This window comes from Chelonia mydas, chromosome 2 (assembly GCF_015237465.2).
Source record: "Chelonia mydas isolate rCheMyd1 chromosome 2, rCheMyd1.pri.v2, whole genome shotgun sequence".
NCBI classification, from domain to species: domain Eukaryota; kingdom Metazoa; phylum Chordata; order Testudines; family Cheloniidae; genus Chelonia; species Chelonia mydas.
In genome coordinates this window covers 77,650,982-77,670,980 of record NC_057850.1, presented here as the reverse complement: position 1 = coordinate 77,670,980, position 19,999 = coordinate 77,650,982, and the positions used below count along the sequence as shown (strand labels likewise).

Sequence of the window (19,999 nt, the reverse complement as noted above, 5' to 3'; positions counted from 1 at the left end):
GCCGTCTCTCCTCGGCAGCTGCAGCTCTGGAGCTGGGGAAAGTGGCCTCTTTCTCTGGCCGCTGCAGCCCTGCACGTCCCGAATTCCTCCCACCCCCTCTTCTCACCCACCTCTTATTCCCCCCCAGGCCACCACCTCACCTTACATGGGCATCTTCTCCAGGGTCCAGGCACCTAATTAGTGGAGCCACGCCTGTGCGGCTCCACTAATTAGGCCCTTCATTGTCTTGTGTGTGGCCGCCCAGGCGCGCACGTTAGAGGGAACTATCCACGAACCACCTGAATGGAGCTCACGGACCACAGTTGGAGAACCTCTGGTTTAGAATTTGTGGTTAGCTTTTGCCTAGAGCTATACATTATAGTATGTATATGGGAAACACGATAAGAGAAGTTGCACAGAAATGCAAATAATCACCACTGCTAATGAAGATGAACAACAGTGGAGTTACTAAGCAAGCTAGCATTTGGCACTGATGTAGCAGCAGGAAACTCTTATCCTGTGTCCACTGAAGTCGTAGCAAAATTATATTCAGGCAGCCCAGAAAAACAAGTTCATTGTCGGTCAGAAAAATATTTTCAATTCAATACAACAACATATCTATACACACACATTTTTAAGATGACGGTATAGTAAACACTTCGGGGATTTGGGGAGTATGTAGTCCATTGTATGTTCGGAAGTGACACTTTTATGGGAAATGCTCTATATGTTCTAGCATTCTGTGTTACAATAAAGTGTCCATAAGCATATTCTGAGGCAAACAATTCGAAGAGTTTGGGGGCCAGGACTTGTGGGATGCTGAGTGCCCACAATCTCCCTGGATGTTCGTGGGAGCTGAGGGCACTCCACACAGTGCAGAATTGGTCCCTTAATCACTAATTTCAGTTTGTGTGTGTTTAACACGTTGTAGCTTCCTATCTGTGACAATTCTCAACAGAGAAGAACTTCCAGTCCATATGAATATGGACTACTTGAGAATAAATAATGTTTTAATGAAAAGCAATGGCATTTTCATAGGTCATTTCAAGAGCAATAACGTATTGCATTTTGACTTGCACTGTAACACACTAACAAGCTCCATTGTGATATAGTAAATACACACCTAAGGTGGGTGTGCAGCTAAGTGCCTTTATATATTAATGGACCAATAAAATATGCTCTGTCACATTTAATACCATTATGCTTAACTGTTTAGATATTCAAAAAATCCTAACCTTTCACTATAAAAAAAATAGATAATAGCAGCCATTCTAGCATCTTCTTCAGGGACAGTACAAGCTAAGCAGGGTTAGCTCAGGTAAGTACTTAGGTGGAAAATCTTTAAAGCAGTGAGTTTCCAGGTTTGTTACCCCATAGTATGGGCTATTTAGCAAAAAAAAAAAAAAAAAAAAACACAAACAAACAAAAACAAAAAAAAAACCACAACAAAACTGGCTATAAAACAGTCCACCTTCCTTCCCAACCTCCCCACTGCTTGGTTCTTAAAATGACCTGGAAGAGCTCTCTGGACTTCAGGTGATCCACAGACTGTAGTTTAAAGTAATCTTTCAACTTTGACTACCTAGTTTCTGTCAGAAATAGTGTCGATGATTCAGAAGGTTGAAACCTTTTGAACCAGCAGAATTGTTAATGTAGAAAGCGTACATGGCACTTTACAAAACAAGCTTCTGTCAGGTCACTGCTCAAAGGCTAAAGTCCAAAGCAAGGAGGTGCTGGACAAAAGTGGTGAGGAGATCAGCACAGGAAGCGTTCTTGGAACAAGCGGGTTTTCCCAAGTGGGGGTTTTAAGGAGGCCACTGACGGCGCTCAGTGTACAAGAGATGGGAAGCTGTTCCAGGGCAGGAAACAGCATGAAAGAAGGCACAAAGCAGAAAGGAGGTGGAGTAAAATGGAATGCCAGGGAGAGCAGACAATGAAGAATACATGGATCAAGAAGGAGAAGAAGGAAAAATGAGAGCAGAGAAGAAAGCTCATCTTGAAGTCTTGTCCTCTATTGTTTTCCATGACATGGTCTTCTCCTGCCTCCCTAATCAATCTTCAGCAAGTCCTTTGGAACATTCTCCCCATTCCCCCTCCAACTTTGTGTATGGGTTCTTGGTCCCTCTCTCTTCTGCCTCTATGCCTTATTTCCAGGTAATCTCATCAGCAAAACACAAATTCAGATGCCATGTCTATGCTGACAACTCACAGATCTACCTCTCTACTCCAGATCTGTCTGCTGTACAAACTCAAATCTCAGACCGCTATCTCACGTCAGCTCAAGATAGCTAAAACAGAACACCAAACCCCCAACCCTCCTAGTTACCTCCTTTCTCAATCATGGACACAACCACCCTCCTGCTTCTCATTCAGACGCGTAATCTGGGCATCATCATCGACTCAGAGCTCTCTCTAGGTCCTCACATCCAGACTATGTCTGCATCTTGCTAATTCTTTCTGTGTAATATCTTTAAAAAAATCAATACTTTCTAATCCATTCCCACAGCTAAAACTCTCATCCAGTCTCTCATCACCTCACATCTTGATCACAGTAACATCCTTTTCTCTGGCATCAACAAATGCAGTCTTGCACATATCCATTCAGAATGCTGTTGTAAAGATAATATTCTAGCCCATCACTTTGACCATGTCACCCCCTCTTTGCATCCGTCCACTGGATTCCTCTCCTCTATCGTATCAAAGCACTGTCTTCACTTTCAAGGCCATTCACAGCATATCTCCACCCTACCTATCACCTCTCATTCAGTATCACGGGTCTATCAAAAATGAAAGTCGGCACCATTATGGTAAGTTCCATAACCCACTTGTTAGATTTTCAAACAGGCACCTTTGGGCTTTCTCCCATGATGCACCTCGCTCTTGGGAGGAGCTCCCTGTACAGATCTGCAAACCTAATTCATTATCCTCCTTCAAACCCTTCCTCAAAACTCTCCTTTGCCATGTCTACAAATAACTTGATAGTGGTTAGGTTGCTGGTGTGCTGAGACCCATGCTGACCAATACTGTCTCATTGCTTATTTCTACTACTCTGTCTGTACCCATCTGATGCCTCTTGTCTTATACTTAGACTGTAAGCTCTGTCTTTTTGTTCTGTTTGTACAGTACCTAGCACAATGAGGTCCTGGTCCATGATTAGAGCTTCCAGGCAGTACAGTACAGTAATTAATAAAGAGATTAAACAAGCAAAAGATGATACGTTGTATGGCCTACAAGGAGAGGCAATATGCTGAATTTGATGCAACAAATGAAAGCTTTACAGGCTTCTTGAGGCAGGGATCAATGTGGTCAGAGTTGCAGGAGAGAAAGATGAATTTTGCAGTAGTATATTGGACAGGCTTCATTGAAGAGAACTGCCTTACAGCAACACAAGTTTCTTAGATTTTGAGTTCCTGGGAACAGAGACCTTGAGGGCTTAGAAAACAGCTAGCACATAGTGACCACTATGATAAATTAACAGTAATGGGGAGGTCAGAGAGGCAGTGGTCACAGTCGTTATAAAAAGAAATGGTCACTGCTGGTTTTATCAATGTGGATGGGCAAGGAAAGAAGTGGATTGTGTTGATGGTACAAAGAAAGAGAATATTTTCTGGGTATGCAGGGAGAAGGACAGAGTGAAAAAGGTCACTGGGAGATGAGAATAGTAGAGCTGTCAAAATGGAGATGAAGAGGGAGTAGGGAAAGAGATGAGAAATGCAGTTTAGATAAACTGGGCTGAATTCATATCTTGTGTTTAAGGTATGTTTGTACCTGATAAGTTTGGCCAATTGAATTTGAGATAGTCGTGCGACTTCCAGTAAGAAGTGTCAGCAACCGATGGAGATATGTGGTGAGACTGGGATGGAAACTGGTGACATGAAGAGAGGTAGATATGGAAGCCATCAGCAAGAGGGATGTAGCTGAAATTATGGAGAAGAGAGTACATGGAGAAGAGATGACCAGGGTTGGACCACTGAATGATGCCAGGGAAAAGGAGGGGGGAAAAACAAGTTGTCACCAGAAATGGCCCTGAAGGAGAGGTCAAGCAGAAGACCTAAGAGCACACAGCTGAATAAGCCCGGCGGTTGGGGAGAGAGGAAGAACAACTAATAATATTGTAGGCAGCTAACCAACGAAGTACAACATGAACAGACATGATTCTTTGATTCTGCTAGGAAGGAGTCACTAGTAACCTCCATAAGGGTGTTTTTTGGAACAGAGAAGTAAAAATCCAGATGAGAAAGGGATCAAGACACAAGCTGAAGTAAACCCTGGACAGCAGAAATAAGCGGCTGGTGAGGATCAGGAAAAAGATTTTTTTCCAAGATGGAGGATAACAGCATGAATGTGAACTACAGAGATGCCAGAAAAGAGTGAGAGAGAGACCCATAGAAGAGGGGGAGGATGACACATGGCAGCAAGGGATGGAGCTGAGGGGGCAGACATAGCAGCTGGAGAGGGACAAGGGAAGGAAACCTCAGAGTTGGACACTGGGGTGAAGGACAGCGTAAAAACTAGGGATAAATGAGTATGAAGCTAAGACTCTATGTCATTTAAGAAAATAGCCAAAACAGTAAAGCCAAGCTTTACTTTGCTACATGCTACAGGAACAGACAACATATTCCATTGGCTAGTACCTATGCATTACTTGCACTGGTAAGTGTGGTTACCATCAGTCCCTGAGCAATCTTCCCACCCCACTTACCCTCTTTTTTTAAAGAGAGTTCTGCAAAAGGAGTCCCATGAAATAGGAAACGTAAATGGATGCTAAGGCAGCAGGAAAGCGGATTACTGCCAGAAAGACACATTCCAGAACTTGGCATGTATAGCCTGAAGCTCCAAACACACCCCATGGGTGGCTGGTGGTGTTGACTCCAAAAGGTGGAAGCAGAGTGTGTTTAGATCTGCAATTATATATGTAACATGTGCCAATTTGCTTACCAACTACACTGCAATTTAAAAAAGACCAATATAACATAAACCAGTTATGTGGGAGTAAGATCATATGCTAGGACAAATATACAGAATTTCACGAATACAGAGACTGAATAGTGTAGGGGCGTAGTGGTGCAATACAAAGTATTTAACCTTGAGATCACTAGTTCAAATCTAGCTTGAATCAGAAACTACTACTTAGCAGTTATCTGATGACTCTTCAGTGTCTTATGTGAAATCATTGGTCCAGTTCCTAGTGAACCTTCATCACATTTCCTTTCTCTGAGTTAAAAGGGCCACAGATCCAACCCTCCCTTGTTTTGAATATTTTGTTGGGCAGTAGGGTAAAAAGTCTTATTTGGTTCATTCAAATGGGTTCATAAAGTTATACTGTGCAGTAGGAATTTACAGTTTGTTGCTGTGGGAAAATACTGCAGAAGCTTTGAACTATGAAGGATTAAAGTATTTAGTATAATCATCATAATTCAGCATTCTGATGCCTCCCTTTTATAACTATGTATTACTGACAATACCAGGTGTATAGGAGGTTGAAAGTATTTTAGATTCAAAATGACAAAGAGGAAGGTATGTTTTGCACATTATAATCCTACTGGTTAAAAAAGCATATAGTTTTGTTTAAGCTACATGTTTGCACTCCACAAGTTTGACAAAAGTCATCAATCGCTCATCTCAATTACTGGCTTCTAAATATTTGCACTAACACGCTGCTTTCTTTTAATCATGATCTCAATGCACTTTACAAAAAGTGGGATTTTTCATTATCTTACATAAGAGAAATGGAAGGACTCCATAGTTTCGTAACGTGTCTCGGGTCACAGAGCAGGTCAGTGACAGACTCAACAAATAAACCAGATCTGATTCTTCTCCAGCTTCTAACCTTTAAGTCATGCTCCCTTCTAAGCTGAAGAGCCAGCCAGGGGCCACGTAAAATAAAAGCTAAATAACTAGATGAGCAAACCTGAAATTTTGCTAAAAATTTGGAATGAAATCAAAAACGTAGAAAGTTCAAAAGTTTCAGTTTTCTGCCTTCAACTTTCAGCCACAGTAGAAAATATTGAAAAACTATAACCTAGACCATTGCCATGATATTACATGACCTGCTGAAGTCCAACAATACTGGAAATCTCATGAGAAAATTTGATCTTTTCAGAACCAGAAACACTTGTGGTTTGCCCATCACTAAATGTAAGATGACTCCTCAAGCCCTTAGCTATTAGACTGTTACTGTGATTTAAAACAGCCTACAGGCTAGACACATGAATGTTCCCACTCCGCAAAGGGTCACCAAAAAGTTTCACAAATAAAAACAAGTAGATATAGACTTCTGTTGAGGTTAATTCTGAAATTCAACTAAAGAGGTGAATGCTGACCAAGATAAAAAAAAAATAAATAAAATCCACATTCACATTGCAGGAAAATGAAATTGGATGTTGACTGAAAACAGTAGTTTAACAAACTAAATTAAGTTTTCCCTCTCTTTGCTGGCTTCTCTTTCAAAATAAAGATTGCCATTAGCTAGCAATATCTCATCTTTACCTCAGAGAGAGGTTACCTACCCTATAGCAACTGGGGTTACAGATGCGTTGCCCACACAGACTCTACTCTTGGTATGCATGCGCTCCATGTACACAAGATTGGATTCTTTTGGTCAGCAGTGTCTGCTGGGACTGCACCTGCTCCATAGATGTTCTCATGCCTCCTCCATCTGAAGGCATAAAGGATGTAGCAGGCCCAACCCTTTCTCAGTTCCTTCACCAATACAGAACTTTAGAGCAGGAGGAATCCACAGTAGCGGGGAAGGAGGGTGGTTAATGGAAACCATGTGGACAGCACATCTCAACGAAACACAGATATTGTAAAGTGAGCAACCATTCTTCTTCAAAGTAACTGCTCACACGGATTCCACCCTTGGTGACTAACAAGCAGTTATTCATCTACCTGGAGGTGAGTAATAGGAGCCCTATTTAAATAATCAATGCAGGACAATCCTATGAAATGGATACCTGATTTGGAAGCTTCTGCCAAACAGTAGTGCTGGTAAGTGTGTAAACTGAGCTTCACATAGCTGAACTAGAGATTTCAGAAATAGGGACATTCTGATATTATACTGAGATCCCAAGAGGAAGGGGTCTCCTGAATTGGGGGAAAACATAAGGCCCTTAAGGAATATTGCCACTGTAGGATGAGAAAATACTGCATTGCCTTGGATAAGATGGCAGTGCGCAGATATTGCTGCTAGCTGAACCCTTCTGAAACAGTTTGCACTTTGTTAGTTCCATAGCTAGGAAGTAGTCCAATAGTACTGAAATTGGTGATGTCCAGAGAGACAGCTGGTGCTAAGATGCCTGGATAGAAAACCTCTTCCATTTAGCTTTGTAAGCCAAATCAGACTGACAGTATCCTGTTTTGGAGCAGAATGTTTTTGAACCTCAGCTGAAGAGCTTCTTCAATGCATGTCAACCAGCCAACTTCCAGGCTGTCAGATATAAGGAAATTGGGTCAAGGTGTAGGATCTGACAGTTGTTCTAAGAGACTGATGCAATGGAGGACTGTGTTGAAAGATTCAACATCAGATCTGAATACCAGAACTTCTTGTCCCATGCTGGGATTATCAATCATCAGTCCTTTAACTGGCCTCAGTTTCCTCAGAAACCTTTGTATCCTGAAGATTGGCAGAAAGGTAGATACCAATCCCAGTGTCCCGCGTGTGAGAAAGGTATCCAGCAGGGTTCCTGGGCTTGCCTCCCCCAGAACACAATGCCTAATGCTTCTTGTTCTTGTCTGTGGCAAACAGGTCTATTTCTGGAAGGCCTAACTTATGAAAAATGTTTTGTAGGATTGCATCTTTGACAGCCCACTTATCGTTGTCCAAGAACTGCCTGTGTATTTGATCTACCCAGAGTGCTCTGAAGGCTGGGAAGATACAGAGAGCCACCAGTGTGATTTGGACGTGAATGCACCAATTCCCACGCCACATGCCTCCTGATAGGCTGAAAAGGCTCTCTCGCTCTTGCCTATGGGAATAATGCTAGCAGTCATGCTGACTATCAGCACTTGTATTGTGAATACCTAGAGATTGGTAAATGGCTAGAAATACAGGATATTTATGGGAGGCAAACTTCCTGAGGGGACTATAGGCCTTGATTTGAAAATCATCTAGATGCGTCCCCGATGCCTGAATAGAAACATCCGTCACAAGAGTCTTGGTAGGTACAGGTGCACACTGGAAGAGGATCTTTCCACCAGACAAATGAGAGGACTTCTTGTGGGTCTGTGACCATCGTGTCTGTGCAATGTCTGCTGGGTAGATACACTGATTTCAACCACTTCTGTACGGAGCTTGGTGAAATCTGCCAAATTGCGATGCACAGGTGCACGAGCCCATGTGTCCCAGAAGTCAGAGGCGTGCTCTCATCAATGTTTTTGGGTAAGCTTGAAACTGGTTGATGGAGTTTACTATTGTCTGACATTTTTCCTGTGGAAGGTAAGCACTTGCTGATCTGGAGTTTAAACCTACTCCTAGGAAGTCTATACTCTGAGCTGGAGTCAATACAGTTTTTTTTTTTTTTCCTCTGTTGACTTGGAGGCTCAGCAAAGCAAAGAATTGTAGGGTTACCTGAATAAAGTTGTTCACCTGTTGGAGTGATTTTCCTCAGGTTAGTAAACTGTCAGAGTACTGATAGACCTGGATTCCTTGTAGTCTTGGATGAGCTGCCATGACCTCCAAGTACTTGGTGGATATCCTTGTGGTGGAAAAATCAAAAGGCAGGGATCCTGTACTGGTAGCATAAAGTTTCTAACAGGCATCGGAGGTATTTCCTGAGGGCTAGACAGATTGATGTAAGGAAACAGGTATCTTGTAGGTTGAGAGCCATAAACCAGTCTAGAGGATCTAACAAGAAAATTGTGGAGGCTGGAGTCACCCCTGAACTTGAAATGTTGGATAAAGCGGTTGAGACACTGAAGGTCCGGGATGGGCCACTGATTCCCTTTCTTCTTTAGGATCAGAAAGCAATGAGACTAGAAATCCCTGCCCTGAAATCTAAGGGCACCTACTCCACTGCTCCCAGCTGTAGTAGGGAGTCCACTTTTTGTTTTAACATTCTTGTAAGAAAGGTTCCTAAAAGGGGACAGGAAGAAAGGGATGAGAAGGGACTGGAACTGGCTGGAATACCCCTTGTCTACAATCTCCAGGACCCCTCAGCCTGAAGCAATCCCAGTCCAACCTCCCGCAAAATAAGAAGCAGTTGCCAAAATGTAAGCAGTTAGAATGGGGAAAAATCCTAGGGTGATTCTATCAGGCTCTCAACATTAGCATCTAATCTGCTGCTGCTAGGAGCCCTAGACTGTGGGGCAGAAGAGGGCCACATATGGTGGAATCCGTGTCTTCCTCAGCGGCTCTATGCTCCTCTCTAGCTGATAATATTGGGCAAAGGTGCACTGCCTGCAGTTATCCTTCAGACATGTTTGCTTCTTCCTTGAGGATGAAACATTACAGCCCCAAAGAGTGTAGAGTCGCCCTTGAGCCTTAAGGAATAAAGGACCTGATCCTTTTCAGAGTTAAAGTTTGTTACCTTCAAATGGGGGAAGAGGGGGATCAATTGCGTGGATCTCCCTGGGGAACTCCAAAGTCTGAAGCCATGATGACCACCTCATTATTGTGACCATAATAATTGGAGCCCTGTCAGACACATCCAGCATTACCTGCAAGACAGTGCAGGCAGTCAGCTGATCTCTGATCTCTTCCTGGTGTTTGGAAGCTTGTCTATAAACAGACAATGTATCCCAATTTAAATAGTCACATCTGAAGAGAAGAGTGGTGATTCACCACCTGTAGCTGGATCCAGCTGATGAATACACCTTCCATTCAAAAAGAGTTCCAATTTCTTCAGGCCCTTCTCTCTTGGTGTGGGTTTCTGAGGTCCCTGTTGTTTTGACCTCTCCTGAATAGCAGCCACTACAAGACAACAAAGTGCTGAATGTGAGTAAAACTATTTCAGTCCCTGGCAAAGAACCTGGTACCTCCTATCAGCTCATTTCAGAATGGCTGGAATGGATGATGGTGCGGGTCATGTACCATTTTTCAATGGCGTCAAGAGTTGTTCATTTATGGGCATGGTGTAGAAGCATGTAGAATCTCCAAGAGTTTTAGGTCATTTCTCCTTAACTACCTCCAGGGGCATACCCGGGGGTCTCTGCCATGTGCATTACGAGATCCTGGAATACCTTGAATTCATTCACTGAGGCAGATGTGGTCACTGCCTCATCTGGGGAGGAGGAGATTACAGCAGGGATAGTTTTTCCTTCTCTTTGCAGCTGATAATTTTCCTCACTTTCCTCCTCCTTCCTGTCCAGTATCTGAGGCTGTACCAGCTGCTTTTGTGACATAGTTAAAACTCTCTTTGGGGAGGGTGCTCTAGTCTTGGAGACACTGGATGGTACAGGTTCTCAGGAGTACTGCTATGCCATAGGCATCCAATAGGGCCTCAGATGGTAAGGATATGAATACTGAAGTGAGAGACACCTGGAGGGTAGAAAGAGGGCTATGAGCGCAATGTCTTTTCCTGATACCTCTCACTGAATCTCTTCCAAACTCTCACTGGGCTACCCAGGAAGGGGTGGGAGACTAGTCCCTACTATGCCCAGAGAAGAAGGAGAAAAGGTGTATTCTTCCTCCCAGAGAGGGGCCACTACATTGAGAGGATCTTGTGCCTGTATGGAGGAGAAGTCACTACTGGAGATAGGATGCCTCTTTAACCTGACATACAGATGATTTTTATTTATTTTTATCATAAGACCTAGTGGTTTTGATACCACCACGCTCAATCTCTCAAGGAGAGATGACAGATACTGGGCTCACAGTAAGTCACTCTGTGCTATGTATGGTTTAGATACCAAGATAGCTGGTGCTGAGATACTAACTACCACAAGACGTTGTTCCAAAGCTCCAAGTATTGAAGCACTCTGTCAACGCTCCTGGTACCAATGCACTCTGCGCTGGGACCTGTATCAAGAGAAACACACTCCACCAATTTAATTTATTGTATGTGCACTCCTAGCAGTTGGTACAGAGACACTGGCTGGTGCCTTTGTAGGCTTTTAGCCCTTAGAAGATTGCACCTGAGACAAATTGTGTCTGATGACTCTCGTGTCTCAATTTGCTAGGTGCCCGAGATGGTGACCTGTGCCTTGGCTCATCCCTTGAGCAATGCTCCTTTCTGCCCCTGTCAGAGGATAGAAATACCAAGATAGTAGAAGATGAATGGGGCCTTTGAGGAGATGGGGCTACTTGGACTGGAATCTCAGCTCTCTGAAGCAATAAGGGTATGTGCAAAAAAACAAAACCAAGTTGTGGCAGCAAATCTTAGAGCTCGGGTCAGCTGAGTAGGCTCATGCTATGGGGCTAAAAATAGCAGTGTAGGTAGGGTGTTTCCACTTTGGCTGAAGCCCAGGATCTGAGGCCCACCCTCCGTTGTTGGGTTTCAGAGCCCAGGCTTCAGGCTAAGCAGGAACATCTACACTGCTATCTTTTGTCCTGTAGCACAAACCCCATGAGCCTGACTCAGTTGACCCAGGCTTTGAGACCCATTGCTGCTTTTTTGATTTTGTTTGCAATGTAGATGTACCTTAAGGGAGACTGATTATATGAGTGAGGCCTGGCTGTAGCATTCCTCTTGGTGTTCAAGGAAGCTTGCATTGAGCTGTTAAGGAGGAACAACTTCACGTGAGCTTCCCTGGCTCTGAGTGCATTTTGAGAAGAATGACATGCCAACATTGCTACTGGAGGTGTCTCTCGCCTAGGCAGGATAGGTACTGGGAGCACCAGTTGCCATCAGGCATAGAAGCATATCATAAAGGACAGGTTCTGAATCTTGGAGATTTAGCTTCTGCCCTGTTGCTAGCACATATCTATAGCGCGAAAGTAGGATCTATCCTAATTGAAGCTTATTTACAAAGCTATTAATAAGTATTTAGTCAATAGGCTATTAACTATTCAACTAATTAAATAAAGTAACTAGTTAGGATTCTAGCCAACTAAGCAGGACTAACAGTGTGCAAAGAAAGGATGGATGCTGCATGGGTTCCATCTCACAGTTTTCGGCAAAAAGAAGGAACCAAAGGATAGTTGGGCTTTATGCCCTTAGGTGGAGGGGCTGGGGGAGAAGGATGTATGAGGGTACTATAGGTGCAAGCGTGGCCACAGGCACTGCTGGCCAAAAAAAATCCGATCTTGCGCGCATATACACCCAGAGTGGAATCCAGGTGGACAATCACTCAGACAAGATCTCAGCTGAACCATGTCAGTTTCATGGTTTGTTTTGGGGAGATGTGAAACTGTGACCTTGTGCCTCCAATGATAAACAGAGGGCATTTAATAAATAAGGTCCACATTTTTACAAGAATCATGCCTTCTTTCTGTTTTCCACCTTAGCCAAAGTAGAGATCAACAGTAACACTGATTCAAGTTCTGCAATTTTGCCACAAAAACCTGCTAATCCAAGGGACCAGTTATATATGTAAGGTTGAATGTCAGGTTCTTGTCAACTACTGGGGCTAAAATTTAATGTAGTGTATCACTGGAAAGTTTATATTCCCAACTCTTCAATAAATATAAAAATAAATGAGTGTGCTGGAAGACTGTGAGGTATCTGACCTTAAATAAAAATAAAATAAAAGTCACATGATTACCATCTTATCACCTCACAGCCCTTGACTTGACTTCTAAACTGGTTTAGTAATTGCTCTTTTGAGGCTGCCAATACTAAAAATTGTGTTTTAAACTTTCTAGAAGTGGCTGTGAATCCCCACTATCAAGTAGTTTAATAACTCACTCATCTACTGGTTCAAGAGACACGGACTACTAAAACAAACAAAAAAAAAAAAACAGTGCAGACTTGAAACAAAAGAGGTTATCACAATGACATGAAACAAGACAGCTGTTACCTAGGGGTTGTGTTTTGTTTTCTTTAAAGTCAGTACTTTTGCTATTACATTTTAAATTTATTAAATTCTTGATTCTAACATAGGCAGCTGCCATTTCCACTTTCATAAAGTGTTACAATGGCACATTGAACTGAGAGGAGAAAAGATTAAGCTGAAATTCTGTCCCACCATATGATGTTTTATTTTGGTCACTTAAATTTGCTGGACCAGCATATTGCCTCTAACTTGGAAACAGTAGCTGCATATATTAGCAGAAATGGTTTCTCAAATTTCCTAGAAGAGGAAAACAAGAGGAGTAGAAATATTTCTTTAAAGCTTCCATGACTGTATCAATAGCCTGATCCTGAGACATGCTGAATTGTCCGAACTCCACTTCATATGGTTGTTCTTCACTTCCCTAAGAGAGGTTCCCAACAAGGCTAGAACCAGTTTTGCAGACCACTACAAATGCTTTCAGGGTTAAATTTTTTCCATACACTGTTCCTGGACCAGGAGAAAAATTTTCAGTTCTTGTTGGATGAATCACATCTCTCGTATTGCTTTTGTCCCTTCATGATGCCTTGGTCTCCCCCTTCTGATACACACACAAGAGGCAGTGCTCCTTGTTCTGAAAATAAATGCCCTATCAGGTAGGATAAACTTTTTATTTTCTGTTTTTCCTTCTTTCCATAAGCATTCTCTTCTCTCTCTCCATGTGCCTTTAGTATTATAATACTATCGTCACCCTTACTAAAACTATAAGCTATATTGCATTAGCAGAGGGAAGAATAAAAAAAAAGAAGTGTCATTGTAGTGATGTGTATGCTCAGAACAGAACCCTATGCTTTAAAATGGACTGTATGTGCTATAAAAAAAAGGAAAGTACAGCTACAGAACCTGAAGATTTTTTTAACCAAAAAACAGATAAAAGCAAAGAGCTTAAACTGCTAAATGGTTTAACGGCATAATTGTTCCAAGGGTTCTATTATTGTTATTGAACTAGATGAACAGGTGTGAAGTGTGACACTTAGAGCAGTCATGTGACAGGACTGTAATCGGGAAATATGGTAATTTGCAACGTGGAGGAAACTCTCTCAAAGCAGAAGCAGTACGCTGACTTGTGCAGTGAATGTACATTTACAGCACTTGTCAAACGCCTAAATTATACCTGTGATTTAAACAGGAGGGATATGGTGCCACCAACAAGAAATACTATACAAGAGGATGCTTGAATAGCCCAGTTGTGATGTTCTGTACAGAACTGGTAAAAAAAAAATTTAGTCAATGATTTACTAACAAAAAATGCCCTCTTTGCAAAACTTTTACTGCAGAATTTTCCTTTTCTCTGACTCTCCAGCTCCTGGAGCTTGTGGCTCAGGTGAACTGAGCAGCCAGAGTTTTTTGGTTCTACCAAGGCTGATTTTTTTCTTGAAATCTCTTCCTGTGACAAAATTTATGTTTTTGATGTTTCATCCCAGTTCAGGACAAAAATGTTGCAAAAACTGAAATTTTTTGTGGAAAGGAATTCCCATATCTTGGCCAGCTTTAACTTTGAAAATCACTTTTGTGCGTAGCTCCTTTTTTCTGACTTTGGAGTGTGACTTTTTAGGTCTTTATCTATTAGAGTGAGGAATTAAAATCTTGCCCATGTAAAGCTTATCAAGAGTATGTTCAGTGCTTTTTTTTTTTTTTTTTTTTTATTAAATAAAAGAGAATAGACTCCCTGCTCCCCCCCCAGCTCTACGATGGAACTTTACTCCATTGACATCACACAATTTGTCTGTGGATGTAAAAATTTCCTAGCATTATTTAATATTCATGATCTATGGGGATCCCCAACCCATTCGCGTATAATTGGGGATATAAGAGCAGATTTAGGATTCCACAGATATTTGCAATTGTTTTAAAAATACAAATGATCTAATAAGGTTTTAAGTGAGTGCTATTAGACATAAGTTACAATCTTAACTGTATTTTAAAACAGTGTTGTCTGGGATTACAGGTCAACAGTGTGGGAAAGTAACTGGTGCTAAAAATGTTGTTTTAAATTGTATGTAAATTTGTAACCATGTCATTAGATTTTTCATATATGAAGTCAGAGAAAATTAGTGCATAGTAATAGACTTTATGCAAGGGTTAAGAACATCTGCCTTGGTGCCAACTTTATTTTAGGTCATAAACAAAAGGGATTTGCCAATACGTGTGTCTTTAGTCTAAGGTGTACGGTAGGAGAGGAAGAAAGATCAACCTTCCACCTACTCAGAAACACTAAGCTCATTTTAAAGCAAAGGAGTGAAATGTAACATTTTGAGAATAGAGTCCCATAACGTCTAAGCATAAATCTGAATCAATGAATGGCAAACTACATGCAATGCAATCTTTACCCTTACCTGGAGTCAGGGTATTTAGTAAGCGTGGCCAAGCTGCTGGTGTACATGTGCCCACCCACATCAATATGAACTGGCGCGTTGGATTTTGTGAGCTGTGCTGGAGTGGGGATGCCTTGATTGTTCAACGGAGATGCAGGGGATCTAGTGATCAGAGGTCTTGACATATTTGGCCGACTGTCCTGTAAAGAGACAGACATGAGTCAGGAATTTCCTTAAGGCTGCCCGGCTGCCCCAAAGACACAGATGCCCACTGAGCAGCGAATAGCCACCTATCACTAAATCTCATTTTCAGCCTGCAACTTTAATTTATTACATCAGAGACTGGTATTAGTTTTTTTTTTAAAATATCAGTTCAACTTTTAAACTTAAATATTGTTACGTTGAATAAAGTATAATATAAAACCCACAAAACAAAAAAAACCAAACAAAACAAAACACAACCATTAGTGTTGAATAAAAAAGTCTGTTTCCGAATACTATTCATTATAAAACTATTCTATATAAAGATAGGAATATTCGCTTATTTAAGAGCTGGTAAAGTCACTAACAAATACTAATAGTTTTAAAGGAGTCAGAAAGGATAAAAACAATACACACTTTTTAAAATTAAAAAGCACACAGGATTTGGGTTTCTTTCCAAATCCCACCCATTGCTATGCAGTTAGGACAGATAAATACAAACCCTCAGCTCTTCCATTCTGCAAAGGCTTCTCTTGAATTTCCAATCCACATATCATGAAAACAAAAGAGGAAACACCTGGACTAGCCAACTGTTCATGTACTGTAAAACAATGGGCACCGACAGCCTTTGAGAAAGACATTTTCCATTAAAAATTATACTATAGTGACAAGTGCCCCTATGTGCCTCAAATAGACTGCTGTTCTGAGCAGCTTCCCAATCCAAAGCAAGCTCCAAAAGTAGAACAGAAACAGATGCTGATGAAACAAACTTTTAGTCACAGAGGAGGAATAGGTGTAGTGCAATCTGTGCATGCAATAGGGTGGGGCAGGGTGAAGTGCTTTGCAGAAGCCAGTAAGGCAGGCTATTTTCAAGGCTCTGGGATTCAAACAGAAACTCAGTCTAGATTTGTTTTGAGACCATTTCACTTCTTACGTACAGGAAGGGCACATATTCAGTGGTATCCTATTAATACATGCTGAGAACTGCTAATTATTGAATTTTTCATTTAAAAAATAAGCAAAATAGTGAGAAATCAAAAAACATGCTTCGTTCATTTGGCAAGTCATTTATTTGTAAGAGGTAATACATTCTTAGTACAGCACTATGATATTAAGTCTTTGAGAAGCAGGGAGAGAAAACAGCTGAGTGCAAGAATTATGGGATATTCAGATTAATGATCAGAGGGGTAACCGTCAGATTATTGAGGTTCTTTTGTGTTTAAAATATTTATAATTTTTATATTGCTCTTAAAGACTCAAACTATAAAAGCAGCATGAGGTAGATACTTGTCTATCTGAAATAATGTAGTAGCCACTGTTGCCAATAAATTCAAACACAAGGCATCTATAAACCATAATATAGTTAAACAACTAATTTTCTCTTTCATACACAAAAGTGAACTTGGCTCAAATATAGATAAGAGGGAAGGGGATGGAGTAAAAAGTCTGGCTAATTTTTGCTCATAAAATACACCTTAACATTTGCAGAATATCAATCTTTAAGAACTAGAATTTCTCGAGGACCTGCTTGGGGCAGAACGAAGACAAGTCCAGACAAGATACTAGATATACACGCTACACAAAACCCTGGCATCTACTATAAATGTGGTGTGGCACAACCACCACTCCAAGATGCTACTGATCTGCATAATAAGATTGGGTTAAAAGTATTCAAAATAAAAAAGGCTACGAGAAAATAGCTGGAGAAGTGACAGGGAAAGGAAAATGCAAAAATGACACAAACCGGAAATAAATGTGATGAGTAATAGCCATGACAGGAGTGAAGAAAAGCACATTAAGTAAGAGCTTTAAAAATTAACTAGAAAAGGGGATTAAAACCAAAAACAAATTCTGTGAGGTGTATGCAATGTACTATATTACCTCTTTCTAGTATTTTTTTTTTTGTCCAACACACATTCCTTTACAATTTAGCATACTGCAGCTCCATGGAGTCTGAAATAGTTTTTCAGTTGGACATATTGAACTGTATATCCTGCCTCAGGGTTCTCAGGAGAAAATGAACATATTTGCAGGGTTAAATAATGTAGTTAGACTGGGACCTCATTCAGCATAACTGATTGTGCAAGGTGTACAAATTGGTAAAAAAAAGGTACAGCATAACAGACCATTGCAAGGATGGTAGATTAAAAACTGTGGTCACTCCACAGTCTAGGTAAGTCACAAGAGGAATGAAAGTGGTTTCCAGATGTAAGCTATAACCAACAAAGCTATCATTCATAAATAGTTTTTACCTTAAAATTCCATGAAATAAAGATGCTTTCCTACAAAACTTTTGCGATCCTGTTAAATTCTAGAGCATTCTTCCTTTCAAGCCACCTGCATCTGTTGTTCCTGAAGAAAGAATGCCCATCTCTCAAAATTTAGTTGCTAAATAGAACAAGTTAAAAATTTCCTTCACCCTTAGCTTACTATTTGGCACATCTCACTGGACATGTCTAGTTAGCTACAGTTTTAAGACCACTTTGAAAGAGGACAATATGACATGGTGGTGCCTAGAGAACTTAAATCAGGATGGGTTCCAATTGTGCTGCACACCACAAGAAACTGTTTATAATCTTAATAGGTACAACCCTCAAGCATAACATGAAGCAACACCGTCCAGTAGACAGAACACAAGACTATTTTAATAACTTAAATTGTTCAGAATTAAAAGGCAAATCAGTGCATGCCATGGGAGAGATGAGGATGTAGATTTGATGACCGAGTGACCAACCGCTTATAATCGTTCCCCAAGAAATACATTACTTGTCTGTGTTAGTATGAATAAGGAACTGAACAATGAAGGGCAAAGGGGTTGAGGGGAAAAAATGTTCATAGCCAGAAATTGTTAATGGAAATTATTGATCAGACAAGACATTTAATTTGGCATTTGTATTGTGTTTGTGCACAATTACAATTCCCATTGTCTAAACTGCTTACAAATACAATTTCCTTTAAAAATAAAACACAAGAGGGGAAAAAACAAGCAGGTGGTAGAAAAGATCTGAGAACACTGAGCCTGACTCCACTTCTGATGTCTCATGTGGCCATTCGGGACACAATGGTTGGAACAAATGACTGCTTTAAGACTGGGGATATTTGGACATTGTTCTTGAAGCAGACAACAATTTGGTTTATAAAAACTGAGACCATTCATTACAGAGGGCACTGTTAAGCACAGCTACGGCCCCCCATAGACAGCAGCTCCCATAGTTTTTTACCCTCTCATCTTTCACTTTATTCTTGTTCATAACAATTTTTTCAGTCCTGTTCCAATTTTAAAAGCCAATGCATATTTCAATTATTTTGATTCACTGAAATGTTGTTCAACATGCCTGTTTCAGATACCTGTGAATTACGGATCAGCAGCAGAGTGTTTGAAGGGATTTGACTCCAGGCACATTTCAAATGGTGACCTTGGATCCTAAATCCAGGAACACTTTTTAACTGATATTGGGATCAAAAGCACTATGGAAGCCTACAATGATAGGCAGATTAATTTTTTATAATTTAACCACATTCAAAAAATTTTCAGTTGACAGTGTGCCTTTAAAGGCTGTGATTGAGAACACTGAAATTAAAAATATTTAAAAGCAGTTAAGAGTTTCTCTGCTTCCTTGCTGAAATTTACAGGGGTCTTCTCAACAAAGGACAATGGGTGGTGCAAGAACTCCACTAAACATGCTTAGACCTGCCCTCCTTCCTGCTCCTCTGTGCCCACTCCTGCCTGCCTGTTCAACAACAGCCTAGGATGTGAGACCGTGAGAGACTTCTGTAAGTCCTAGGGGAGGAGGTTAGGAATCCTTGGCAGTGAAAAGTCTCTTCCCCAGACAGGGGTCTGAGGAGTATACAGAAGGCAGTCCTTGGCTCCCTCTTTCTCCTCCAATTCTTGCTGCTTCCCAACACCAGAGGTTTTGAGAAAGAGTTTCCTGGCCCAGATTCAGAAGCAGCAGCAGCCCTCTTGCAGGGACTGGGGAAGAGTGAAGTGAGCTCCCCAACAGGGAAGTACATGGCAGTGATGTCAACATGCTGGTACATGACAGAGGAAATGCAATTATCATCCATAAAACAGGGAAAGAAACTTTATGTAAAGATTAGCATGGTGCATTTGGCAAACCAACTGAAAGACAACGATTCCCCTCCGTCTCGGGTAATATCCAGACTGAAGCGTCATTTACCAGTTGAGTAAAATAATTCCAGTTTCCTGCTTAAAGGAATTTACAGTCAAGTCAGAAAAAAATATAATGGTTCTCACTGTTAAAGTCTAATACAAACAGGCTGAGGTAATTCACTGGGGAGCAGACATCTAGAGATAAAATTCTAGCAGAACCACAGTAGGGATAGATTCACCATGTCATTTTGAGTATGCCCAAACAGAACTATAATCTAGGTAACATTACACACGTTCCACATATTCTTTGTAAACCTTTAATTTTGGGTCCCTCTGACTTCCTTGAAAATATTATTTGGCCTGCAGTTTCATAAAATTGAGACCTACAGTTGCACTGTCTTGCTGTTAAACACAAACATAGGTAACTACTTTTTTTTTTTTTTTAAACTATTGTTGTCTCTTG

General features: G+C 41.0%; 1 protein-coding gene across 8 annotated transcripts in view; it reads right to left on the bottom strand.

Moving 5' to 3' along the window:
* The window catches only part of KCTD1 (potassium channel tetramerization domain containing 1), a 145,968-nt gene that overhangs the window by 38,406 nt on the left and 87,563 nt on the right, over positions 1-19,999 (bottom strand). For 6 of the 8 annotated variants that reach the window (XM_037892716.2, XM_043539702.1, XM_037892717.2 and 3 more), the window contains one exon: positions 15,246-15,424. In XM_037892716.2, the coding sequence (XP_037748644.1) occupies positions 15,246-15,424 (179 nt within the window). Of the gene's footprint in view, positions 1-11,876; positions 13,499-15,245; positions 15,425-17,677; positions 17,778-19,999 lie in introns of those variants that run through there. The other 2 variants (XM_043539703.1, XM_043539701.1) reach the window with 2 other exon arrangements.